The 27129-nt window shown below is 54.7% G+C and overlaps 1 protein-coding gene across 4 annotated transcripts in view; it reads left to right on the top strand.

The window, feature by feature from the left end:
* Positions 1-26899, top strand: part of fam169b (family with sequence similarity 169 member B) — a 30609-nt gene extending 3710 nt beyond the window's left edge. Inside the window, exons 2-10 of one of the 4 annotated variants that reach the window (XM_085972354.1) lie at positions 4164-4300; positions 11347-11446; positions 17001-17086; positions 18581-18752; positions 19834-20016; positions 21987-22115; positions 24447-24568; positions 26030-26105; positions 26222-26362. In XM_085972354.1, the coding sequence (XP_085828480.1) occupies positions 4164-4300; positions 11347-11446; positions 17001-17086; positions 18581-18752; positions 19834-20016; positions 21987-22115; positions 24447-24568; positions 26030-26105; positions 26222-26250 (1034 nt within the window). In that variant the 3' untranslated portion in view covers positions 26251-26362. Of the gene's footprint in view, positions 1-4163; positions 4301-11346; positions 11447-17000; positions 17087-18580; positions 18753-19833; positions 20017-21986; positions 22116-24446; positions 24569-26029; positions 26106-26221 lie in introns of all 4 variants that reach the window. The other 3 variants (XM_085972352.1, XM_085972353.1, XM_085972355.1) reach the window with 3 other exon arrangements.
* Positions 26900-27129: the final 230 nt, after the last annotated feature.

Raw genomic sequence — 27129 nt, 5'->3', positions numbered from 1 at the left:
ACTGCTCCTCCGACAGTGTGGCGCTCCCTCAGCACTGACCCTCCGACAGTGCGGCGCTCCCTCAGTACTGTCCCTCCGACAGTGCAGCACTCCCTCAGTACTGCCCCTCCGACAGTGCAGCTCTCCCTCAGTACTGCTCCTCCGACAGTGCAGCGCTCCCTCAGTACTGCCCCTCCGACAGTGCGGCGCTCCCTCAGTACTGCCCCTCCGACAGTGCGGCGCTCCCTCAGTAGTGCTCCTCCGACAGTGCGCTGCTCCCTCAGTACTGCCCCTCCGACAGTGCGGCGCTGCCTCAGTACTGCACCTCCGACAGTGCAGCACTCCCTCAGTACTGCCCCTCCGACAGTGCAGCTCTCCCTCAGTACTGACCCTCCGACAGTGCGGCGCTCCCTCAGTACTGACCCTCCGACAGTGCGGCGCTCCCTCAGTACTGACCCTCCGACAGTGCAGCGCTCCCTCAGTACTGACCCTCCGACAGTGCGGCACTCCCTCAGTACTGCCCCTCTGACAGTGCGGCGCTCCCTCAGTACTGCGCCTCTGACAGTGCGACGCTCCCTCAGTACTGACCCTCCGACAGTGCGGCACTCCCTCAGTACTGCCCCTCTGACAGTGCGGCGCTCCCTCAGTACTGCGCCTCTGACAGTGCGACGCTCCCTCAGTACTGACCCTCCGACTATGCGGCGCTCCCTCAGTACTGACCCTCCGACTGTGCAGCGCTCCCTCAGTACTGCTCCTCCGACAGTGCGGCGCTCCCTCAGTACTGCACCTCCGACAGTACGGCACTCCCTCAGTACTGCCCCTCCGACAGTGCGGCGCTCCCTCGGTACTGCCCCTCCGACAGTACGGCACTCCCTCAGTACTGCACCTCCGACAGTGCGGCACTCCCTCAGTACTGCCCCTCCGACAGTGCGGCTCTCCCTCAGTACTGCCCCTCCGACAGTGCGGCGCTCCCTAAGTACTGCCCCTCCGACAGTGCGGCGCTCCCTCAGTACTGCCCCTCTGACAGTGCCGCTCTCCCTCAGTACTGACCCTCCGACAGTGCGGCGCTCCCTCAGTACTGACCCTCCGACAGTGCGGCGCTCCCTCAGTACCGACCCTCCAACAGTGCGGCGCTCCCGAAGTACCGCCCCCCCGACAGTGCGGCGCTCCCTCAGTACCGCCCCTCCGACAGTGCGGCGCTCCCTCAGTACCGCCCCTCCGACAGTGCGGCGCTCGCTCAGTACTGACGGTCCGACAGTGCGGCGCTCCTTCAGTACTGACCCTCCGACAGTGCGGCACTCCCTCAGTACTGACCCTCCGACAGTTCGGCGCTCCCTCAGTACCGCCCCTCCGACAGTGCGGCGCTCCCTCAGTACTGACCCTCCGACAGTGCGGCGCTCCCTCAGTACTGACCCTCCGACTGTGCGGCGCTCCCTCGGTACTGCCCCTCCGACAGTGCGGCGCTCCCTCAGTACTGCCCCTCCGACAGTGCAGCACTCCCTCAGTACTGCTCCTCCGACAGTGTGGCGCTCCCTCAGCACTGACCCTCCGACAGTGCGGCGCTCGCTCAGTACTGACCCCCCGACAGTGCGGCGCTCCCTCAGTACTGACCCTCCAACAGTGCGGCGCTCCCTCAGTACTGACCCTCCGACTGTGCAGCGCTCCCTCAGTACTGCTCCTCCGACAGTGCAGCACTCCCTCAGTACTGCTCCTCCGACAGTGCGGCGCTCCCTCAGTACTGTCCCTCCGACAGTGCAGCACTCCCTCAGCACTGCCCCTCCGACAGTGCGGCACTCCCTCAGTACTGCTCCTCCGACAGTGCGGCGCTCCCTCAGTACTGCACCTCCGACAGTGCAGCACTCCCTCAGTACTGCCCCTCCGACAGTGCAGCTCTCCCTCAGTACTGCTCCTCCGACAGTGCAGCGCTCCCTCAGTACTGCCCCTCCGACAGTGCGGCGCTCCCTCAGTACTGCCCCTCCGACAGTGCGGCGCTCCCTCAGTAGTGCTCCTCCGACAGTGCGCTGCTCCCTCAGTACTGCCCCTCCGACAGTGCGGCGCTGCCTCAGTACTGCACCTCCGACAGTGCAGCACTCCCTCAGTACTGCCCCTCCGACAGTGCAGCTCTCCCTCAGTACTGACCCTCCGACAGTGCGGCGCTCCCTCAGTACTGACCCTCCGACAGTGCGGCACTCCCTCAGTACTGCCCCTCTGACAGTGCGGCGCTCCCTCAGTACTGCGCCTCTGACAGTGCGACGCTCCCTCAGTACTGACCCTCCGACTATGCGGCGCTCCCTCAGTACTGACCCTCCGACTGTGCAGCGCTCCCTCAGTACTGCTCCTCCGACAGTGCGGCGCTCCCTCAGTACTGCACCTCCGACAGTACGGCACTCCCTCAGTACTGCCCCTCCGACAGTGCGGCGCTCCCTCGGTACTGCCCCTCCGACAGTACGGCACTCCCTCAGTACTGCACCTCCGACAGTGCGGCACTCCCTCAGTACTGCCTCTCCGACAGTGCGGCTCTCCCTCAGTACTGCCCCTCCGACAGTGCGGCGCTCCCTAAGTACTGCCCCTCCGACAGTGCGGCGCTCCCTCAGTACCGCCCCTCTGACAGTGCGGCGCTCCCTCAGTACTGACCCTCCGACAGTGCGGCGCTCCCTCAGTACTGACCCTCCGACAGTGCGGCGCTCCCTCAGTACTGCTCCTCCGACAGTGCGGCGCTCCCTCAGTACTGCCCCTCCGACAGTGCGGCGCTCCCTCAGTACCGCCCCTCCGACAGTGCGGCGCTCCCTCAGTACTGACCCTCCGACAGTGCGGCGCTCCCTCAGTACTGACCCTCCGACAGTGCGGCGCTCCCTCAGTACTGCTCCTCCGACAGTGCGGCGCTCCCTCAGTACTGCACCTCCGACAGTGCGGCGCTCCCTCAGTACTGCACCTCCGACAGTGCAGCACTCCCTCAGTACTGCCCCTCCGACAGTGCAGCTCTCCCTCAGTACTGCTCCTCCGACAGTGCGGCGCTCCCTCAGTACTGCCCCTCCGACAGTGCGGCGCTCCCTCAGTACTGCCCCTCCGACAGTGCGGCGCTCCCTCAGTAGTGCTCCTCCGACAGTGCGCTGCTCCCTCAGTACTGCCCCTCCGACAGTGCGGCGCTGCCTCAGTACTGCACCTTCGACAGTGCAGCACTCCCTCAGTACTGCCCCTCCGACAGTGCAGCTCTCCCTCAGTACTGACCCTCCGACAGTGCGGCTCTCCCTCAGTACTGCCCCTCTGACAGTGCGGCGCTCCCTCAGTACTGCCCCTCTGACAGTGCGACGCTCCCTCAGTACTGACCCTCCGACTATGTGGCGCTCCCTCAGTACTGCCCCTCTGACAGTGCGACGCTCCCTCAGTACTGACCCTCCGACTGTGCAGCGCTCCCTCAGTACTGCTCCTCCGACAGTGCGGCGCTCCCTCAGTACTGCCCCTCCGACAGTGCGTCGCTCCCTCAGTACTGCCCCTCCGACAGTGCGGCACTCCCTCACTACTGCCCCTCCGACAGTGCGGCGCTCCCTCAGTACTGCCCCTCCGACAGTGCGGCGCTCCCTCAGTACTGCCCCTCCGACAGTGCAGCGCTCCCTCAGTACTGCCCCTCCGACAGTGCGGCGCTCCCTCAGTACTGCCCCTCCGACAGTGCGGCGCTCCCTCGGTACTGCCCCTCCGACAGTGCGGCGCTCCCTCAGTACTGCCCCTCCGACAGTGCGGCGCTCCCTCGGTACTGCCCCTCCGACAGTGCGGCGCTCCCTCGGTACTGCCCCTCCGACAGTGCGGCGCTCCCTCAGTACTGCCCCTCCGACAGTGCGGCGCTCCCTCAGTACTGCCCCTCCGACAGTGCGGTGCTCCCTCAGTACTGCCCCTCCGACAGTGCGGCGCTCCCTCAGTACTGCCCCTCCGACAGTGCGGCGCTCCCTCAGTACTGCCCCTCCGACAGTGCGGCGCTCCCTCAGTACTGCCCCTCCGACAGTGCGGCACTCCCTCAGCACTGCACTGGGAGTGTCAGCTTAGATTTTTGTGCTCAAGTCTCTGGAGTGGGGCTTGAACCCACGAACCTCTGACTCAGAGGCGAGAGTGCTGCCCACTGAGCCCCGGCGGACACGCCAGGCTTGTTTTGGGACAAAGGCAGTCCTGATATTTTTATTGTGTTTCTTTAGGGATGTGCTATCCTGTGGACATTTTAACCAGTGGAGACTGGGATACTTTAAAACAGTCAACAGAGGCCTACCTATCAAGGCCTCGCGACAGTGGCGAGGAATCCACTGAGTGCTTCAGTCTAACCAATGGAGGAAAGGTAACTGGCCCTGTCCGAGTGTGATTGGCTGCAGTCACAGAGCTACTGAAGGGGCAAGGGAACCAATCAGAAAGGACTTGCCCCTTAAAACAACAACAACTTGCATTTATACAGCGCCTTCAACGCAGTAAAACGTCCCAAGGTGCTTCACAGGAGCGACGATCAGAGAAAGTTTGACACTGAGCCACATAAGAAGGTATTAAGCTTGGTCAAAGAGGTAGGTTTTAATGAGCTCCTTAACGGAGGAGAGCGGTTTAGGGACGGAATTCCAGAGCTTAGGGTCAAGATACAGGTTAGATACAGAGTAAAGCTCCCTCTACACTGTCCCATCAAACACTCCCAGGGCAGGTACAGCACGGGTTAGATACAGAGTAAAGCTCCCTCTACACTGTCCCATCAAACACTCCCAGGGCAGGTACAGCACGGGTTAGATACAGAGTAAAGCTCCCTCTACACTGTCCCATCAAACACTCCCAGGGCAGGTAGAGCACGGGGTTAGATACAGGGTAAAGCTCCCTCTACACTGTCCCATCAAACACTCCCAGGGCAGGTACAGCACGGGTTAGATACAGAGTAAAGCTCCCCCGACACTGTCCCATCAAACACTCCCAGGGCAGGTACAGCATGGGTTAGATACAGAGTAAAGCTCCCTCTACACTGTCCCATCAAACACTCCCAGGGCAGGTACAGCACAGGTTAGATACAGAGTAAAGCTCCCCCGACACTGTCCCATCAAACACTCCCAGGGCGGGTACAGCACGGGTTAGATACAGAGTAAAGCTCCCTCTACACTGTCCCATCAAACACTCCCAGGGCAGGTACAGCATGGGTTAGATACAGAGTAAAGCTCCCTCGACACTGTCCCATCAAACACTCCCAGGGCAGGTACAGCACGGGTTAGATACAGAGTAAAGCTCCCTCGACATTGTCCCATCAAACACTCCCAGGGCAGGTACAGCACGGGTTAGATACAGAGTAAAGCTCCCTCTACACTGTCCCATCAAACACTCCCAGGGCAGGTACAGCACGGGTTAGATATAGAGTAAAGCTCCCCCTACACTGTCCCATCAAACACTCCCAGGGCAGGTACAGCACGGGTTAGATACAGAGTAAAGCTCCTTCTACACTGACCCATCAAACACTCCCAGGGCAGGTACAGCACGGGTTAGATACAGAGTAAAGATCCCTCTACACTGTCCCATCAAACACTCCCAGGACGGGTACAGCACGGGTTAGATACAGAGTAAAGCTCCCTCTACACTGTCCCATCAAACACTCCCAGGGCAGGTACAGCACGGGTTAGATACAGAGTAAAGCTCCCTCGACACTGTCCCATCAAACACTCCCAGGGCAGGTACAGCACGGGTTAGATACAGAGTAAAGCTCCCTCTACACTGTCCCATCAAACACTCTCAGGGCAGGTACAGCACGGGCTAGATACAGAGTAAGGCTCCCTCTACACTGTCCCATCAAACACTCCCAGGGCAGGTACACCACGGGTTAGATACAGAGTAAAGCTCCCTCTGCACTGTCCCATCAAACACTCCCAGGGCGGGTACAGCACGGGTTAGATACAGAGTAGGGCTCCCTCTACACTGTCCCATCAAACACTCCCAGGACAGGTACAGCACGGGGTTAGATACAGAGTAAAGCTCCCTCTACACTGTCCCAACAAACTCTCCCAGGGCAGGTACAGCACGGGTTAGATACAGAGTAAAGCTCCCTCTACACTGTCCCATCAAACACTCCCAGGGCAGGTACAGCACGGGTTAGATACAGAGTAAAGCTCTCTCTACACTGTCCCATCAAACACTCCCAGGGCAGGTACAGCACGGGTTAGATACAGAGTAAAGCTCCCTCGACACTGTCCCATCAAACACTCCCAGGGCAGGTACAGCACGGGTTGGATACAGAGTAAAGCTCCCTCGACACTGTTCCATCAAACACTCCCAGGGCAGGTACAGCACGGGTTAGATACAGAGTAAAGCTCCCTCGACACTGTCCCATCAAACACTCCCAGGGCAGGTACAGCACGGGTTAGATACAGAGTAAAGCTCCCTCGACACTGTCCCATCAAACACTCCCAGGGCAGGTACAGCAGGGGTTAGATACAGAGTAAAGCTCCCTCTACACTGTCCCATCAAACACTCCCAGGGCAGGTACAGCACGGGTTAGATACAGAGTAAAGCTCCCTCTACACTGTCCCATCAAACACTCCCAGGGCAGGTACAGCACGGGTTAGAAGCAGAGTAAAGCTCCCTCTACACTGTCCCATCAAACACTCCCAGGGCAGGTACAGCACGGGTTAGATACAGAGTAAAGCTCCCTCTACACTGTCCCATCAAACACTCCCAGGGCAGGTACAGCACGGCTTAGATACAGAGTAAAGCTCCCTCTACACTGTCCCATCAAACACTCCCAGGGCAGGCACAGCACGGGTTAGATACAGAGTAAAGCTCCCTCTACACTGTCCCATCAAACACTCCCAGGGCAGGTGCAGCACTGGTTAGATACAAAGTAAAGCTCCCTCTACACTGTCCCATCAAACACTCCCAGGGCAGGTACAACACGGCTTAGATACAGAGTAAAGCTCCCTCTACGCTGTCCCATCAAACACTCCCAGGGTAGGTACAGCACGGCTTAGATACAGAGTAAAGCTCCCTCTACACCGTCCCATCAAACACTCCCAGGGCAGGTACAGCACGGGTTAGATACAGAGTAAAGCTCCCTCTACACCGTCCCATCAAACACTCCCAGGGCAGGTACAGCACGGGTTAGATACAGAGTAAAGCTCCCTCTACACTGTCCCATCAAACACTCGCAGGGCAGGTACAGCACGGGTTAGATACAGAGTAAAGCTGCCTCTACACTGTCCCATCAAACACTCCCAGGGCGGATACAGCACGGGTTAGATACAGAGTAAAGCTCCCTCTACACTGTCCCATCAAACACTCGCAGGGCAGGTACAGCACGGGTTAGATATAGAGTAAAGCTCCCCCTACACTGTCCCATCAAACACTCCCAGGGCAGGTACAGCACGGGTTAGATACAGAGTAAAGCTCCCTCTACACTGACCCATCAAACACTCCCAGGGCAGGTACAGCACGGGTTAGATACAGAGTAAAGCTCCCTCTACACTGTCCCATCAAACACTCCCAGGGCAGGTACAGCACGGGTTAGATACAGAGTAAAGCTCCCTGTACACTGTCCCATCAAACACTCCCAGGGCAGGTACAGCACAGGTTAGATACAGAGTAAAGCTCCCTCTACACTGTCCCATCAAACACTCCCAGGGCAGGTACAGCACGGGTTAGATATAGAGTAAAGCTCCCCCTACACTGTCCCATCAAACACTCCCAGGGCAGGTACAGCACGGGTTAGATACAGAGTAAAGCTCCTTCTACACTGACCCATCAAACACTCCCAGGGCAGGTACAGCACGGGTTAGATACAGAGTAAAGTTCCCTCTACACTGTCCCATCAAACACTCCCAGGACGGGTACAGCACGGGTTAGATACAGAGTAAAGCTCCCTCTACACTGTCCCATCAAACACTCCCAGGGCAGGTACAGCACGGGTTAGATACAGAGTAAAGCTCCCTGTACACTGTTCCATCAAACACTCCCAGGGCAGGTACAGCACAGGTTAGATACAGAGTAAAGCTCCCTCTACACTGTCCCATCAAACACTCTCAGGGCAGGTACAGCACGGGCTAGATACAGAGTAAGGCTCCCTCTACACTGTCCCATCAAACACTCCCAGGGCAGGTACACCACGGGTTAGATACAGAGTAAAGCTCCCTCTGCACTGTCCCATCAAACACTCCCAGGGCGGGTACAGCACGGGTTAGATACAGAGTAGGGCTCCCTCTACACTGTCCCATCAAACACTCCCAGGACAGGTACAGCACGGGGTTAGATACAGAGTAAAGCTCCCTCTACACTGTCCCAACAAACTCTCCCAGGACAGGTACAGCACGGGTTAGATACAGAGTAAAGCTCCCTCTACACTGTCCCATCAAACACTCCCAGGGCAGGTACAGCACGGGTTAGATACAGAGTAAAGCTCCCTCTACACTGTCCCATCAAACACTCTCAGGGCAGGTACAGCACGGGCTAGATACAGAGTAAGGCTCCCTCTACACTGTCCCATCAAACACTCCCAGGGCAGGTACACCACGGGTTAGATACAGAGTAAAGCTCCCTCTGCACTGTCCCATCAAACACTCCCAGGGCAGGTACACCACGGGTTAGATACAGAGTAAAGCTCCCTCTACACTGTCCCATCAAACACTCCCAGGGCAGGTACAGCACGGGGTTAGATACAGAGTAAAGCTCCCTCTACACTGTCCCAACAAACTCTCCCAGGGCAGGTACAGCACGGGTTAGATACAGAGTAAAGCTCCCTCTACACTGTCCCATCAAACACTCCCAGGGCAGGTACAGCACGGGTTAGATACAGAGTAAAGCTCTCTCTACACTGTCCCATCAAACACTCCCAGGGCAGGTACAGCACGGGTTAGATACAGAGTAAAGCTCCCTCGACACTGTCCCATCAAACACTCCCAGGGCAGTTACAGCACGGGTTGGATACAGAGTAAAGCTCCCTCGACACTGTTCCATCAAACACTCCCAGGGCAGGTACAGCACGGGTTAGATACAGAGTAAAGCTCCCTCGACACTGTCCCATCAAACACTCCCAGGGCAGGTACAGCACGGGTTAGATACAGAGTAAAGCTCCCTCGACACTGTCCCATCAAACACTCCCAGGGCAGGTACAGCAGGGGTTAGATACAGAGTAAAGCTCCCTCTACACTGTCCCATCAAACACTCCCAGGGCAGGTACAGCACGGGTTAGAAGCAGAGTAAAGCTCCCTCTACACTGTCCCATCAAACACTCCCAGGGCAGGTACAGCACGGGTTAGATACAGAGTAAAGCTCCCTCTACACTGTCCCATCAAACACTCCCAGGGCAGGTACAGCACGGCTTAGATACAGAGTAAAGCTCCCTCTACACTGTCCCATCAAACACTCCCAGGGCAGGCACAGCACGGGTTAGATACAGAGTAAAGCTCCCTCTACACTGTCCCATCAAACACTCCCAGGGCAGGTGCAGCACTGGTTAGATACAAAGTAAAGCTCCCTCTACACTGTCCCATCAAACACTCCCAGGGCAGGTACAACACGGCTTAGATACAGAGTAAAGCTCCCTCTACGCTGTCCCATCAAACACTCCCAGGGTAGGTACAGCACGGCTTAGATACAGAGTAAAGCTCCCTCTACACCGTCCCATCAAACACTCCCAGGGCAGGTACAGCACGGGTTAGATACAGAGTAAAGCTCCCTCTACACCGTCCCATCAAACACTCCCAGGGCAGGTACAGCATGGGTTAGATACAGAGTAAAGCTCCCTCTACACTGTCCCATCAAACACTCCCAGAGCAGGTACAGCACGGGGTGAGATACAGAGTAAAGCTCCCTCTACACTGTCCCATCAAATACTCCCAGGGCAGGTACAGCACGGGTTAGATACAGAGTAAAGCTCCCTCTACACTGTCCCATCAAACACTCGCAGGGCAGGTACAGCACGGGTTAGATACAGAGTAAAGCTCCCTCTACACTGTCCCATCAAACACTCCCAGGGCAGGGACAACACGGGTTAGATACAGAGTAAAGCTCCCTCTGCACTGTCCCATCAAACACTCCCAGGGCAGGTACAGCACGGGTTAGATACAGAGTAAAGCTCCCTCTACACTGTCCCATCAAACACTCCCAGGGCAGGTACAGCACGGGTTAGATACAGAGTAAAGCTCCCTCTACACTGTCCCCATCAAACATTCCCAGGGCAGGTACGGCACGGGTTAGATACAGAGTAAAGCTCCCTCTACACTGTCCCATCAAACACTCCCAGGGCAGGTACGGCACGGGTTAGATACAGAGTAAAGCTCCCTCTGCACTGGCCCCATCAAACACTCCCAGGGCAGGTACAGCACGGGTTAGATACAGAGTAAAGCTCCCTCTACGCTGTCCCGTCAAACACTCCGAGGGCTGGTACAGCACGGGTTAGATACAGAGTAAAGCTCCCTCTACGCTGTCCCATCAAACACTCCCAGGGCAGGTACAGCACGGGTTAGATACAGAGTAAAGCTCCCTCAGTACTGCCCCTCCGACAGTGCAGCGCTCCCTCAGTAGTGCCTCTCTGACAGTGCAGCGCTCCTTCAGTACTGCTCCTCCAACAGTGCAGCACTCCCTCAGCACTGCCGCTCCAATAGTGCAGCGCTCCCTCAGTACTGCCCCTCCGACAGTGCGGCGCTCCCTCAGTACTGCCCCTCCGACAGTGCGGCGCTCGCTCAGTACTGCCTCTCCGACAGTGCGGCGCTCGCTCAGTACTGCCCCTCCGACAGTGCGGCACTCGCTCAGTACTGCCTCTCCGACAGTGCGGCGCTCCCTCAGTACTGCCTCTCCGACAGTGCGGCGCTCCCTCAGTACTGCCTCTCCGACAGTGCGGCGCTCCCTCAGTACTGCCTCTCCGACAGTGCGGCGCTCCCTCAGTACTGCCCCTCCGACAGTGCGGCGCTCCCTCAGTACTGCCTCTCCGACAGTGCGGCGCTCGCTCAGTACTGCCTCTCCGACAGTGCGGCGCTCGCTCAGTACTGCCCCTCCGACAGTGCGGCGCTCGCTCAGTACTGCCCCTCCGACAGTGCGGCGCTCCCTCAGTACTGCCCCTCCCACAGTGCAGCACTTCCTCAGTACTACGTTGGGAGTGTCAGCCTAGATTTTTGCGCTCAAGTCTCTGGACTGGGACTTGAACCAACAACCTTCTGACCCAGAAGCGAGAGTGCTACCCACTGTGCCATGACTGACAACAGCGGAAGTCAAAGGAGCTTGTTCACCCAGATGGTAGAGCTAAGGAATGAGTGACCAGGGAAGGGTACTGGAGTGATCGGGTTAAGTAGAAAGTGGCTCGAAGTGAGGAGATGAGGTAAGTGTACGTTGCCTAGAGGGGACACACTACAGCAGGGGTGACTCCTTGTCTATCTTTTTCAGATTGCTGTCACGCCATCTTCTGTGGCCTTTCTGCAAGTGCACGGGGGGGGCAGTGAGCACAGGATCTTGGGTCTGTTCAACCCACAGGATAACCAGGCAGGTGAGTAGCGCCTTGTTCTACTGCCCTCCTGGGTCTTAAGTCGACTTTGTTATAGATTAATAGAATGACACAGCCCAGAAGGAGGCCATTCGGCCCATCGTGCCTGTGCCGGCTCTTTGAAAGAACGATCCAATTAGTCCCGCTCCCCCCTGCTCCTTCCCCCGTAGCCCTACAAAATTTTCCCCTTCAAGTATTCATCCAGTTCACTTTTTGAAAGTTATTATTGAATCTGCTTCCACCGCCCTTTCGGGCAGCGCGTTCCAGATCACAACAACTCGCTGCGGAAAAAAAATTCTCCTCATCTCCCCTCTGGGTCTTTTGCCAATGATCTTAAATCTGTGTCCTCTGGTTACCGACCCTCCTGCCACTGGAAACAGATTCTGCTCTGATATAACTCGAAGGTAACACATTCTGAGGGGAAAGTCTGATGGGAGTCTAACTCAATGGGAAGACACTGTAGGCTGTAGATGAACAGAGAGACCCGGGGGCTAAATACACGAGTCTGTAAGATAGATCAAACCACCTGGGATCCAAGAGAGACAAATCGGAATATTTTCGGACTGGGAGCTGTGGAGGAGCAAAGTGATTTAGGTGCCCTTGTACACAACTCACTAAAAGCTAGTGCACTGGTACAAAAAGCTGAATGGGATGTTGGAATACAAAGGAAATGACGCTTCAGTTGACCAGTGCTTTGGTCAGACCCCACCCTGGAGTCACTGCGTTCAGCTCTGGGTATTGCACCTCAGGAAGGATATCTTGGTCTGCAGGAGGTGACATTTTTCAGATCCACAGGAGAGTGTCCAGATTTTGACCAGTAATTTGTGCATGTAATACCTGATATCAACCACTAGATGCCACAAGAGAGCCACAGCTATCGACTCTTCACTTTATAAACCACATCAGGCCAGGACTTAACCCTGATCCTGTTGCCAGGGACCGCCTTCTAACACTTCTCCTGGGCAAGGTACAAGGAAAAGCTTATTGTCTGATAACTAATCCTTCCCCTGTCTCGCGCCTCCAAACTTGTTATTTATCTCCCTCTCTCTCTCCCTCCCTTTCTCTCCCTCCATCTCCCTCTCTCCACCTCTTTCCCTCTCTCCTCTCCCTCCCTCTCTCACCTCTATTTCTCCCTCCCTCTCACCTCTATCTCCCCCCTCCCTCTCTCCATCCCTCTCTCACTCTCTCTCTCTCTCTATCCCTCTCTCTTTCCCTCCCTCCCTCCCTCTCCCCCTCCCCCTCCCTCCCTCCCCTCCCTCTCCCCCTCCCCCTCTCCCCCTCCCCCTCCCCTCCTCTCTCCCCCTCCCTCCCTCCCTCCTCCCTTCCCTCTCCCCCCTCCCTCCCTCTCCCTCCCTCCCTCTCCCCCCTCCCTCCCTCTCCCACTCCCTCTCCTCCCTCTCCCTCCCTCCCTCTCCCCCTCCCTCCCTCTCCCTCCCTCCCTCTCCTCCCTCCCTCTCCCCTCCCCCTCCCTCCCTCCTCCCTCTCCCCCTCCCTCCCTCTCTCTCCCTCCATCTCTCCCTCCCTCTCTCACCTCTATCTCTCCCCCCTCCCTCCTCTCCCACCCCCCTCCCCCTCCCTCTCCCCCTCCCTCCCTCTCCCTCCCTCTCCCCCTCCCTCTCCTCCCTCCCTCCCTCTCTTCTCCCTCCCTCTATCTCTCCCTCTCTCTTCTCTCTCTCTGTCACACGTTTCCTGTCCCTATTTTATCAATATATTACAGTCATTGCTCCTCTGAACTTTCCTCTCTCGTTCCTCCGAATCTCTCACATTCCACACACCCTGTCCGCTCCCCCCGTCCTCGCGGTGTTGAAATGCAGACTCATTGCACGGCCTCCTCCCCCGAATCGTTCTTTCCCCGGGGCTTCAGCGCGGTGGACCTTCTCCCCTCCTTCAGTCTACCCTTCCTCCTCAACCTTCAGGAGTGTAACACTCAAACTGCCAGGTCCTGGTGTATCCCGCCTTCTCCCCACCACCGTTCCCAACCTTGTCGTTGCCTCGTCCCTTGACCTGGGTGAGTAAACGTTTTAAAGAGTCGCAGGGACAGTGCGGGTAATACTCGTACGATAACAAAATACTGCGGATGCTGGAAATCCGAAATAACAACAGAAAATGCTGGAAAAACTCAGCAGGCCAGGCAACATCCGTGGAGAGAGAAATAGAGTCAACGTTTCGGGTCAAAACCCTTTGTCAAGACTAAAGAGGCACAGGAAATGAAATAGATTAAGAGGCCAGGCTGGGAGAGAACAAAAGAGAAGAAGAGACATTAAGAGGTATTCAAAACGAGACGAGACGAGACAACTCTCCGACACCTCCTCCTACCTCTGCCTGGACCATGATCCCACTACCGAACATCAAACCACCGTTTCCAAGACTGTCACTGACCTAATTTCCTCTGGAGATCTTCCCCCCCCCTCCGCCCCCCCCCCCCCCCCGCGGCCACCAACCTCATAGTTCCCCAACCCCGCACAGCCCGCTTCTACCTCCTTCCCAAGATCCACAAACAGGACTGCCCTGGTAGACCCATCGTTTCAGCCTGTTCTTGCCCCACAGAACTTATCTCTTCCTATCTCGATTCTATCTTTTCTCCCCTTGTCCAGTCTCTTCCCACCTACATCCGCGACTCTTCGGACGCCCTCCGCCACTTTAACAGTTTCCAGTTTCCTGCCCCAACCGCTTCCTTTTCACCATGGACGTACAATCCCTCTACACCTACATCCCCCACCCGGATGGCCTGAGGGCGCTCCGCTTCTTCCTTGAACAGAGGCCCGACCAGTCCCCATCCACCACCACCCTCCTCCGCCTGACTGAACTTGTTCTCACATTGAACAACTTCTCCTTTAACTCCACTCATTTCCTCCAAGTCAAAGGTGTTGCCATGGGTACCCGCATGTGTCCTAGCTATGCCTGCCTTTTCGTGGGCTATGTGGAACACTCTTTGTGCCAGTCCTACTCAGGTCCCTTCCCTCACCTCTTTTTCCGATACATTGATGACTGTATTGGTGCTGTTTCCTGCTCTTGCCCTGAACTAGACAATTTCATTCACTTTGCCTCTGATTTCCAACCTTCCCTCACCTTCACATGGTCCATCTCGGACTCTTCCCTTCCCTTCCTCGACTTCTCCGTCTCCATCTCTGGGGATAAGTTATTGACAAACATTCACTACAAGCCCACTGACTCCCACAGCTACCTGGACTACACTTCCTCCCACCCCGCCTCCTGTAAGGACTCTATTCCATTCTCCCAGTTTCTCCGTCTCCGCCGTATCTGCTCCGACGATGCCACCTTCCACACCAGTGCTTCCGACATGTCTTCCTTTTTCCTCAATCGAGGATTCCCCTCTACTGTGCTTGACACAGCCCTTGACCATGTCCGTTCTATTTCCTGCACTTCTGCCCTCACCCCTTCCCCTTCCTCCCGGAACCACGATAGGGTTCCCCTTGTCCTCACCTTTCACCCCACCAGCCTCCACATTCAACGGATCATCCTCCGGCATTTCCGCCACCTCCAAAGTGATCCCACCACCAAACGCATCTTCCCCTCCCCTCCCCTTTCAGCATTCCGCAGGGACCGCTCCCTCCGAGACGCCCTAGTCCACTCCTCTATCACCCCCAGCACCCCTTCCCCTTCGCCTGGCACCTTCCCGTGCAAGCGCAGGAGATGTAACACCTGCCCCTATACCGCCCCCCTTCCCACTGTCCAGGGCCCCAAACACCCCTTCCAGGTGAAACAGCGATTTACTTGTACTTCTTGCAATCTAGTATACTGTATTCGCTGCTCACGATGCGGTCTCCTCTACATTGGGGAGACCAAACGCAGATTGGGTGACCGCTTTGCGGAACACCTCCGTTCAGTCCGTAAGGGGGACCCCGAGCTTCCGGTCGCCTGTCACTTTAATTCACCGCCCCATTCCCACTCGGACCTCACCGTCCTCGGCCTCTTGTATTGTTCCACGGAAGCTCAACGTAAACTCGAGGAACAGCCCCTCATCTTCCGATTAGGCAGTCTGCAGCCTTCCGGACTCAATATCGAGTTCAACAATTTCAGATCATAACCTCGGCCCCTATTACATTTTTACTTATATTTTTTATCCACACCTTTGTTTTGGCCTTTCCTTCCCCCCCCCCCTTTTTTTTCCCCTCTCCCACATGGCAGCTGTCTCCCATTCTGCCAGTGCATTTCACACCTCATCTAGAGCCGTCTTTTGTCTCCACTAGTCCTATCACCATCTCGTCTGGTTTTGAATACCTCTTAATGTCTCTTCTTCTCTCTTGTTCTCTCCCAGCCCCCAGCCTAGCCTCTTAATCTATTTCATTTCCTGTGCTTCTTTAGTCTTGACAAAGGGTTTCGACCCGAAACGTCGACTCTAATTTCTCTCCACGGATGTTGCCTGGCCTGCTGAGTTTTTCCAGCATTTTCTGTTGTTATTGTGGGTAATACTCAGCTGTTGCCAGCAGATGGTGGCGGAGGGCTGCGTGTGAACGGGCAGACGCTCGATGCAACATCGGCTGTTGCTGCTGCAGGTTTTCTGTTTGCTGCAGCCCTCTGCTTGAGGTCGACAGATGAATGGCTGCCGCCCTGCACTGCTGGCCCACAAGGTTAAATTCGGGTTAAATACGGCCCTTCGGCCCATCCTTGCAGAGCACCATCTCCACCACCTTCCCATCCAGCTGTTTTTACAAGGCCTCTCCCACCCTTCCTGCCAACTCCGCCTTCCAGCTGTGGAGCAAATAAATGCTCGCTGGGGGTCTCTCCTAAACTTGGCCTTCACACTCTGACCCCATGCCCTTCGCACCCCCAACCCCTGTGTTGTCCTGGGTTTATTTTCTCTGTCCTGTTACGTCAGGAGTGTGTGAGCTTCTTATGACCCATACATGAAGCCTCAGGAACCATCTAAACCCCTCAACCCATTAAATCTCATTCCGTTAAGGGGTCGGCCATTTAGGACTGAGAGGAGGAGAAATGTCTTCACTCAGAGGGTGGTGAATATTTGTAATTCTCTACCCCAGAGGTGGAGGCTCAGTCGTTGAGTTTCTTAAAGACAGAGATCGATAGATTTTTGAATATTAAGTGAATCAAGGGATATGGGGATAGTGCAGGAAAGTGGAGACGAGGTCGAAGATCAGCCACGATCTTACTGAATGGCGGAGCAGGCTCAAGGGGCCGAATGGCCGACTCCTGCTCCTAGTTCTTATGTTGCTGAAATGTTTAAATCTCAGTGTTCTAGTTTAGGATCAAAGGCTAAGATCAGCCCTTTCCAAATCTCCAGGCCCACAACGGTCAAACAGAACCAGTGAGTGAGAAACACAAACAGGACCCAGGGCCCAGCCGCCTGGGGTTTGAGGGCCAGAGTGCGTGCGGCCCAGAGGCCTCACATGGACTGCCTCCATTATCCCCCGATAGGGCCCCGCCGCCCCCCTCTCTCTGAGACAGGAGAGCTCCAGTCGCCCCTCGGAGCGTTCTCCGCGAACCTCGGGGAACCAGAGGCCTTGCTCCCTCCGCACTGTCCCCGGGGCTCAGCTGCTCGATTCCTCACTCAGTCTATCCCGCTTTCCTCTTCTAGTGGTCGCTCTGTACCTGGGCGGAAGCTGGTGGTCGGTGGAAGATGCTTTGAAAACATCCGACAGTGCGCGACAGGAGCTGGTCCAGGTGAGCCTCACCCTGGGGGTGTTATTAACGGCAATGGTCGGACTATGTGAGGAGCCCCTGAGGGCCCAGTGAGTTTATCCAGTGACTGGTTGAGTCACTGAGTGGAAAAAGACAGACTTGCATTTCTATAGCGCCTTTCACGACCACCGGATGTCCCAAAGCGCTTTACAGCCAATGAAGCACTTTTTGAAGTGCACTCACTGTTGTAATGTGGGAAACGCGACAGCCAATTTGCACACAACAAACTCCCACAAAGAGCAATGTGATAATGACCAGATAATCTGTTTTTAGTGATGTTGGTTGAGGGATAAATTTTGGCCCCAGGACACCGGGGAGAACTCCCCTGCTCTTCTTCGAAATAGTGCCATGGGATCTTTTACATCCACCTGAGAGAGCAGACGGGGCCTCGGTTTAACGTCTCATCCGAAAGGCGGCACCTCCGACAGTGCAGCACTCCCTCAGTACTGCCCGTCTGACAGTGCAGCACTCCCTCAGTACTGCCCCTCCGACAGTGCAGCGCTCCCTCAGTACTGCCCCTCCGACAGTGCAGCACTTCCTCAGTACTGCCCCTCCGACAGTGCGGTGCTCCCTCAGTACTGCCCCTCCGACAGTGCGGCGCTCCCTCAATACTGCCCCTCCGACAGTGCAGCGCTCCCTCAGTACTGCCGCTCCGACAGTGCGACGCTCCCTCAATACTGCCCCTCTGACAGTGCAGCGCTCCCTCAGTACTGCCCCTCCGACAGTGCGGCGCTCCCTCAGTATTGCCCTCCGACAGTGCGGCGCTCCCTCAGTACTGCCCCTCCGACAGTGCGGTGCTCCCTCAGTACTGCCCCTCTGACAGTGCAGCACTCCCTCAGTACTGCCTCTCCGACAGTGCGGCGCTCCCTCAGTACTGCCCCTCCGACAGTGCGGTGCTCCCTCAGTGCTGCACGGGAGTGTCAGCCTAGAACATGGAAGCTCACAGGTTCAATCCCTGGTCTGTGCTGTTAGTTCACGTCAGTCAGGGGTACCACCACTGGCCGCAGGGCCCCTGGGCTGCGGCGACAGCCAGTGCTGCCCATCTTTATTGTGACTCCTGCTGGATATTGGAGGTTGGGCGTGGACAGGGTGATGCCCACCATAGTCAAGTAGCCAGCCACCACTCCGTGGCTAGGCTCATGCATGAAGAATGGCCGCTTGGGTAAGGAACTAGAGGGCGCTCAGTGCCCATGGAACCATAGCCCAGTGCCAGTTCGATTTCCAGGAGATCTCCGACAGTCCCTGTCCTCGCCCGACATCCCAAACACGTGCAGTGTGGCGGGGGAGGGGGCGGGGGTGGGGGCTTGAGCAGAGTGAGTGGGGGCTGGGTTAGTGCCATGGACTGAAGTGAGGAGGTCCTGTTTGCACAGTGTGGATGGACAGACTCTGGGATTAGCTCCCGTGTGTTTAGTGTGAATGGATCGTCACTCCAGGTGAATTCGTGCTGACAGTTCTCTCTGTGTGAATGGGTTTCAGGTGCAGTCAGTCGGGGAGCAAATCCTGCTTTATCTATTGAATCGGATTATCTACGGGAGCAGGGAGCAGCTGCCTGACAGCATTCCATTCCTTCATCATCCTGCAAATGAGTCCGCCAAAATCTTCTGGAAGAACCGAGAGGCAGCTGGGTTTTATACCGTGAAACGGAAAGGTAACTGGGCAACTCTCTCAACTCCTGGGCTGCTGCGCACGGCCAGGAGTGAGCGGCTAAAGCTGTTTATATGTTGTTTGTCTGCTAGACCCATCTCCCTAACCCACAAGAGAATCAGACTAACACCTCTGGAGGAGATAACCTAATAACTAACACCTCTACACCAGGAGATAACTCAATAACTAACACCTCTAGAGGAGATAACTCAATAACTAACACCTCTAGAGGAGATAACCCAATAACTAACACCTCTAGAGGAGATAACCCAATAACTAACACCTCTACACCAGGAGATAACCCAATAACTAACACTTCTTCACCAGGAGATAACCCAATAACTAACACCTCTACACCAGCAGATAACTCAATAACTAACACCTCTAGAGGAGATAACCCAATAACTAACACCTCTAGAGGAGATAACCCAATAACTAACACTTCTTCACCAGGAGATTACTCAATAACTATCACCTCTAGAGGAGATAACCCAATAACAAACACCCCTAGAGGAGATAACCCAATAACTAACACCTCTAGAGGAGATAACCCAATAACTAACACCTCTACACCAGGAGATAACTCAATAACTAACACCTCTACACCAGGAGATTACTCAATAACTATCACCTCTAGAGGAGATAACCCAATAACTAACACCTCTAGAGGAGATAACCCAATAACTAACACCTCTACACCAGGAGATAACCCAATAACTAACACCTCTAGAGGAGACAACCCAATAACGAACACCTCTAGTGGAGATAACCCAATAACTAACACCTCTATATAATTAGATGTCGATGTAATTGGGCTATAAGCAGACTTGGGGTTCAGTAATCGGATTCGGTGGCTGTTTACATTGTAGATGCGTGTGGAGAACTCCCTCAAAAGGTGGAATGTTGGGTTCAAACCCAGACAGTGGCCCCCTGTAGACCGTGGGCAGGAGCCCTTGGTTCCACAGCCCCACGCTGCCCTCCCAACATGCCACCATCACTACCTCACGAGGTTTTCTGTGAAGTGGCCTGAAAGTTGCCGAAGTGTTTTTGTGACGGGTGGATTATCTCTGCTTGCTTGGATCTAGGTAGCCTGTGTGCCGGCTGCACCAGCCGGTGTTACCTGCTTCCCGTATTGGATACAGTGTTTGTCAGACGGAGCTACCAGCGCCGGGGGCTTGGGCTGAAAATCCTGCGAGATTTCTGCAGCACGTTCCCTGACGATGAGGCTCTGGGCATCAGCAGACCCATCTCCGCAGCCATGTACAAAGGTGCCGGACCGTATTGGCCTCAGCCGCTCTTTCATTGGGCAAATGCATTGCGTGGTTTGGCACGGAGCCATATAGAGCAGGAAGGGTCAGGTTTGATCTCACCCAGTGAGGATCATACAACTGACTGAAATGTCCTTGGTTCCCAGTCCAGCAACGCCTCAATTTTAAAATCCTCATCCTTGTTTTCACATCCTTCCATGGCTTCGCCCCCTCCCTATCTCTGTAACCTCCTCCAGCCCCACAAACCTCTCAGATCTCTGCGCTCCTCCAATTCTGGCCTCCTGCGCATCCCCGATTTCCATCACTCCACCATTGGTGGCCGTGCCTTCAGCTGCCTGGGCCCCAAGCTCTGGAAATCCCTCCCTAAACCTCTCCGCCTCTCTTTCCTCCTTTAAGACGCTCCTTAAATCCTACCTCTTTGACCAAACTTTTGGTCACCTGCCTGAATTTATCCTTTATGTGGCTCGGTGTCAAATTATTGTTTGATAATCGCTCCTGTGAAGCGCCTTGGGACGTTTGTTATTGTTAAGGAAAGGGAGATAGATCAACCTGTGTTCCTGATAACTGATCAGTGATCCCTGTTGGACATTTGGATACCTCACAGTGTTGGCATTGGGATGGCATTCATGGTTGAATATCTTGCCACTGTCTAGGCCAGAGTTCCCCTTCTGTCAGAGGAGGGCCGAGGAGAACATCAGAGGGAAAAGGAAGAATAAAATTAGGGACATAGGAACAGGAGGAGGCCAGTCAGCCCCTCGAGTCTGTTCCGCCATTCAGTGAGATCATGGGTGCTCAGTATCTTAACTCCAGCTACCCGACTTGGTTCCGTAACCTTTAATACCCTTGTCTAACAAAAACTATCAATCTCAGTTTTAAAATTTCCAATTGGCTCCCAGCCTTTTGGGTGAAAGAGTTCCAGATTTCCACCACCCTTTGTGTGAAGAAGTGCTTCCTGACATCACCCCTGAACGGCCTGGCTCTAACTTTAAGATTATAGCTCCTTGTTCTGACTCCCCCCACCAGAGGAAATAGTTTCTCTCTATCGACAATATCAACTTCTCCAATTATCTTAAACACCTCGATTAGATCACCCCTCAATATTCTATACTCAAGGGAATAGAGTTGTTTGCAACCGAACGTCGACCAGATTGAAGGTTCTTTGATTACCTGTAAGCAAAGTGCCCAAATGGCTCAGTCAGTAAGAAAATAAGAAATAGGAGCAGGAGTCGGCCATTCGGCCCCTCGAGCCTGCTCCGCCATTCAATAAGATCAGGGCTGATCTTCGACCTCAACTCCACCTTCCCGCCCGATCTCCATATCCCTTGATTCCCCTAGAGTCCAAAAATCTGTCGACCTCAGCCTTGAATATATTCAACGATTCAGCATCCACAGCCCTCTGGGGCAGAGAATTCCAAAGATTCACAACCCTCTGAGTGAAGAAATTCCTCCTCATCTCAGTCCTAAATGGCCGACCCCTTATCCTGAGACTGTGACCCCTAGTTCTAGACTCCCCAGCCAGGGGGAAACAGCCTCTCAGCATCTACCCTGTCAATCCCTGTCAGTATGTGGACCAGCTGGTGTCAAACAGACCAGGGCGGGGTGGGGACCACTGACCTCGGCCAGCCCTGAGCTAGCCAATCCCAGCTAGTGTGCCATAATTAAATTGGACTTGGGAGGAGGAAACCCACCAGGGTTCCGCCTTCCTGCGGGAAAGGGTGCGGACCTTGGGTGAGGCCGGCACTGGGCTCCACTGCGCTGCCCTCCACGGCCAAATTGCCTGTACTCGCACTCGGAAGAATGGTCCCTGGAGTCAGATAATGGAGTGAGTGGGTGGGTCCGGGGGGGGTGGGGGGGCGGCCATTGGCTGTGATACAGGACCACGGTGAGGGTTAGTGGGGATGCAGATAAAATGGGCAGGGCTGCAGAGTGAGTCGTGAACTACTATCGAGGCCTGACGTCTTCTCTTCCAGTTTGCTGCAAGTATTTGCAGTCGTTCCCCAGTGAGCAGGATCGTCTGTGGGAAGTGGAGCCGCCAGGGTATTGGAGCCAGAGGGTCAATGTGTGGTTACTGATCCAGATGGGAGATATACCCTCAGTCAGTGAGTTCTTATTTATCTTGTTACCCGCTTCATATGTACCCTACACCCACCCCGGGGAAAGTGTGACAGTACCCAGCAACGGGACAGTCTGGGCTTTAAGTTGTACAATATGTGCTGTTGGGTCACGTTACAATACAGGTTATGCAGTACTTGTGGCTGTGTTAGTGTCAGCTGTGGCTCAGTGGGCAGCACTCTCGCCTCTGAGTCAGAAGGTCGTGGGTTCAAGTCCCACTCCAGAGACTTGAGCGCAAAACTCTAGACTGACACTCCCAGTGCAGTACTGAGGGAGTGCAGCACTGTCGGAGGGGCAGTACTGAGGGAGTGCAGCACTGTCGGAGGGGCAGTACTGAGGGAGCACCGCATTGTCGGAGAGGCAGTACTGAGGGAGCGCCGCACTGTCGGAGGGGCAGTACTGAGGGAGCACCGCACTGTCGTCCGGGGCAGTACTGAGGGAGTGCAGCACTGTCGGAGGGGCAGTACTGAGGGAGCGCCGCAGTGTTGGAGGGGCAGTACTGAGGGAGCGCCGCAGTGTCGGAGGGGCAGTACTGAGGGAGCGCCGTACTGAGGGAGCACCGCACTGTTGGAGGGGCAGTACTGAGGGAGTGCCGCACTGTTGGAGGTGCCACCTTTCGGATGAGACATTTAACTTGTCTGTTTATCATTTAACCAATATCACTAAGAACAGATTATCTGGTCATTGCTGGGATCTTGCTGTGTGAAAATTGTCTGCCATGCTTGCCTACATTACAACAGTGACTGCACTTCATTAAGTGCTTTTCAATTACCTTAAATCTGAGTCCTTTGGTTACTGACCATCTTGCCAGTGGAAAGAGTTTCTCCTTATTTATTCGATCAACATTTTGAACACCTCTATTAAATCTTCCCTTAACCTTCTCTGCTCTAAGGAGAACAATCCCAGCTTCTCCAGTCTCTCCACGGACCCTCTTCCCTTCCTTCAGCTATGGGGGTTTGGGTGGGTTTGCAAGGTGGGGGGGGCGGTTGAGGAGTGTGCGGAGTGGACCTGTAGGAAGGGGCCCACACGTCTTGGTGTTTTCCCAACTACAGCTGCAGCCTTCCTCTGTGGGGCAAATGTCCCACAGGTATTTTAAAAGTTCGCCACCACCAGCCACCCCCCCCCAAATCCCATGTGCTGAATCCACCCCCACTTTCTGAAGGTACAGACTCCATGGTGACCAGCAGTCCTCTGGTAGTCCTCTTGAGTATATTCAAGGCTGAGATCGATAGATTTTTGGGCACGAGGGGAATCAGGGGATATGGGGATAGTGCGGGAAAGTGGAGTTGAGGTTGTAGATCAGCCATGATCTTATTGAATGGCGGAGCAGGCTCGAGGGGCCGAATGGCCGACTCCCGCTCCTATTTCTTATGTTCTTATGACTGCCCATAAGCTCTTTAGCTATGGGGGCATCACAGATGAGCCCCGTTCCCGTTCCTGCGAATCCACTTTGCAACACTTGGCACTGGGAACCAGTCAGGAGAGGGAACCATAGCTGAGTCTCCCCTCTTAGGGGCACTGAGGACAATTCTAGTATCCGTACAGCTCCTCTGACTGAGGTCAGGCCTGGATCCTGGTCAGTAAGCTACTAACTGGATAAAGTTACTGAGCCATTTAGGAGCCCTCAATGTCTCCCTTAAAGGCACTCAGGGCGCCGTGCACTTGCCCAGCTGAAAGCGTAGGCCGCAAACCTACTAGCAGGTCTCTGCTTATATTCTCGGCCCAATCCTCGGAGAGGCACAAGGCTATGCCTCAGTTAAACCCTCTGTCTGTGTAGGGAAGCCCCTAGTCTCCGCTCCTTGCTGAGCTCAGTCTCTCCCTGTGCGGGGAAATGTATATCATTAATGTGAGGAATGTAGGATTGCCAAAAGTGTCCCCTGTAATTCTTTTCCTTTAACGGGCTGCGCGGCCCGTTCAAAATTGCGTGCGGGCGCGGTTTTTTTCAATTTAAAGCCAGCTCACCAGCTGGAGCGCAGAGCGGTCACGCAGCTCAAAGGGATCATTGGACGGCAACCCTCCAGGATTGGCCTGGAGCCTCCAGGAATTGAAGATTAATCTCCTGGACACTGCCGCCAGCAATCCTGGGAAAATATGATGTTTTTTTTCCTATTCTTTGAACAGTTATAGAATTATTGGAAATGCTGGGTGGGGGGTGGGGGAGGGGGGAGGCAGCTGGTGACCTGGTGGGGCGGTTGGAGGCCGGAGGTCATGTAACCAAACCTCCAGATCCAAGCAGAGTTGGCAGCCCTAGTTGTGATAGATGATGGGACCTGAACATGCTTTACAGCTGCCGTTGTCCTTTTGTAACTGGGTTGCAGACACTACCGAAGGCGGGAACTCCTCGAGTCACAGCCGAGAAGAAGAGAGCAGCCGGCGATCGGGAGACCAGGACGTCAGCGGACAATCACCTCGCACCAAAGTCCACAGTCCTCGGAGTGAGGTAGACAATGACATGTAACCTTCGTCTCTCGCAGTGCAAACTGGCCTGTCATCCGAGCTCATCGAGGCCTCTTCGGCAGCACCTCCCAAACCCATGACCTCTCCCACCTAGAAGGACAAGGGCAGCAGGCGCATGGGAACACCACCACCTCCAAGTTCCCCTCCAAGTCACACACCATCCCGACTTGGACATATAACGGCCGATCCTTCATAGTCTGCGTACTGCGTACAGTTGTGGTCTCCATATTTAAGGAAGGATATACCTGCATTGGAGACAGTTCAGGGAAGGTTCACTGGGTTGATTCCTGAGATGAGGGGGTTGACGTATGACGAAAGGTTGAGCAGGTTGGGCCTATACTCATTGGAGTTTAGAAGAATGAGAGGGGATCTTATTGAAACATATAAGATTCTGAGGGGGATTGACAGGGTGGATGCTGAGAGGATGTTTCCCCTCGTGGGGGTATCTAGAACTAGGGGGCATAGTTTCAGAATAAGGGGTCGCCCATTTAAGACGGAGATGAGGAGGAATTTCTTCTCTCAGAGGGTCGTGAATCTTTGGAATTCTCTACCCCAGAGAGCTGTGGAGGCGGAGTCAGTGAATATATTCAAGGTGGAGATTGACAGACATTTGAACTACAGGGGAGTCGAGGGGTGTGGGGAGAGAGCGGGAAAGTGGAGTTGAGGCCAAGATTGGATCAGCCATGATCTCATTGAATGGCGGAGCAGACTCGAGGGGCCGATTGGCCGACACCTGCTCCTGTTTCTTATGTTCTCATCGTCGCTGGGTCAAAATCCTGGAATTCCCTCCCTAACATCACTGTGGGAGCACCTTCACCACACGGACTGCGGCGGTTCAAGGCGGCGGCTCACCACCACCTTCTCGAGGGCAACTAGGGATGGGCAATAAATGCTGGCCTTGCCAGCGACGCCCACATCCCGGGAATGAATTTTGAAAAAGGTTCGGAAGTTGCTGTCACTGGAGGCAATAGGGAAATTTGTTCCACTTCTTGTCATCCCTTGAACACAAACATTATTTTAGGTTTTTATCTAGCGGAAAGCAGAATTTGTTTTCGGGTAGCGGAGTGTCTGACGTGTCCAGAAACCTTGTTTAAGAATCTTCAAACGAAAGGACTGAGAAAGCCACACAGGTGGAGTTTCTGTTTGCCCGATATGGAGTGTGCACATTGACTCCCTGTTAGGGGCACGGTCTGTGACATAATAAAACTCACTACGCACTTGGTTCGAGTATAAAGCAAGGCTTTAATCAACTTGTTTCAAAACATGGAGGTCTAGTTGTCCTTCACTAGTTCCTGTCTTACAAAATGTCCCTGGACAAGCTGGGCCCACGCCCGAGTATTTATACTCCTTGGACGGCGCCACCAGCTGGCCGCCCAGTGTTATTTCATGAGTCGTTTCTTCACAATGATGCGATTTCTAACAGCCTCCTTATCTAACCCCCAAGGGCCTGGTTGAGTCCGGGTTTACATATGAGGTCCCCGCAGGAGTCGAACCAACTCAAACCACACAGCCCGTCAGCGGTGAGTACAAAGAAACGGAAATCGAAAACGTGCTTAGAAAGGAACGGGGGAAAAAACCACCAGCGAGTGTGTAAAAAAAAAACCCACCTAACTGTGCTTTGTTTTATTTGTTTCAGCCATCTCAGATTATTCTGGAACCTTCTGAAGGAGGCAAGGGGCGAGGACAGGAAAGTGGCAGTCCGACACTAGAAGGTGAAAGTTCAGGAGAATCGAGCACGGTTGAGAGGAAGACAAGGGAAGCTGGGATTGAAACAGATACAGCAACAAACAGAAAGAGGCAGAATGAAGACCTCTCCCAGGCTTCCAATACAAAGCAAGTCAAGCTGACAGCGTCACATCTTTGTGATTAAAGAACCTTTGCATTGCAACCATCTCGTCAAGAGTTCTCAGACACTTCAATGCTCCAGTCACACTTGGGATGGGTTCTGACTGATCTTTGAGACAAGCATTGGTCTATATTAACTTGCTTGCCACTTCCTGTCAGCGAAGAACATCCACCGTTTAAATCCCAAATGCATAATGTGGGAGTGATTGAAAGATTGAAGACTTGCATTTCTATAGCGCCTTTCACGTCCTCAGGACCTCCCAACGCGCTTTACAGCCAATGAAGCACTTTTCTGAAGTGTAGTCACTGTTGTAATGTAGGAAACGTGGCAGCCAAATTGCGCACAGCAAGATCCCACAAACAGCTTCTTCTTCTTAGGCAGTCCCTCGGAACCGAGGATGACTTGCTTCCACATTAAAAATGAGTTCGCAGGTGACTGATGAGTCCAATGCGAGACCTACAGTCTCTGTCACAGGTGGGGCAGACGGTGGTTGAAGGGGCGGGTGGGTGGGGTGCTTGGGTTGACGTGCGCTCCTTGCGCTGTTTGCGCTTGGCTTCCGCTTGGCTCCCGGCGAAGAGACTCGAGGTGTTCGGCGCCTTCCCAGGTGCTTCTCCTCCACTTTGTGCGATCTTGGGCCAGGGATTCCCAGGTGTCGGTGGGGATGTTACACTTTTTCAAGGAGGCTTTGAGGGTGTCCT

The sequence above is a fragment of the Somniosus microcephalus genome, chromosome 32, assembly GCF_052327205.1.
Source record: "Somniosus microcephalus isolate GS21.2 chromosome 32, FLI_Smic_1.0, whole genome shotgun sequence".
NCBI lineage: Eukaryota > Metazoa > Chordata > Chondrichthyes > Squaliformes > Somniosidae > Somniosus > Somniosus microcephalus.
This window is presented reverse-complemented; position numbering and strand designations above follow the sequence as displayed.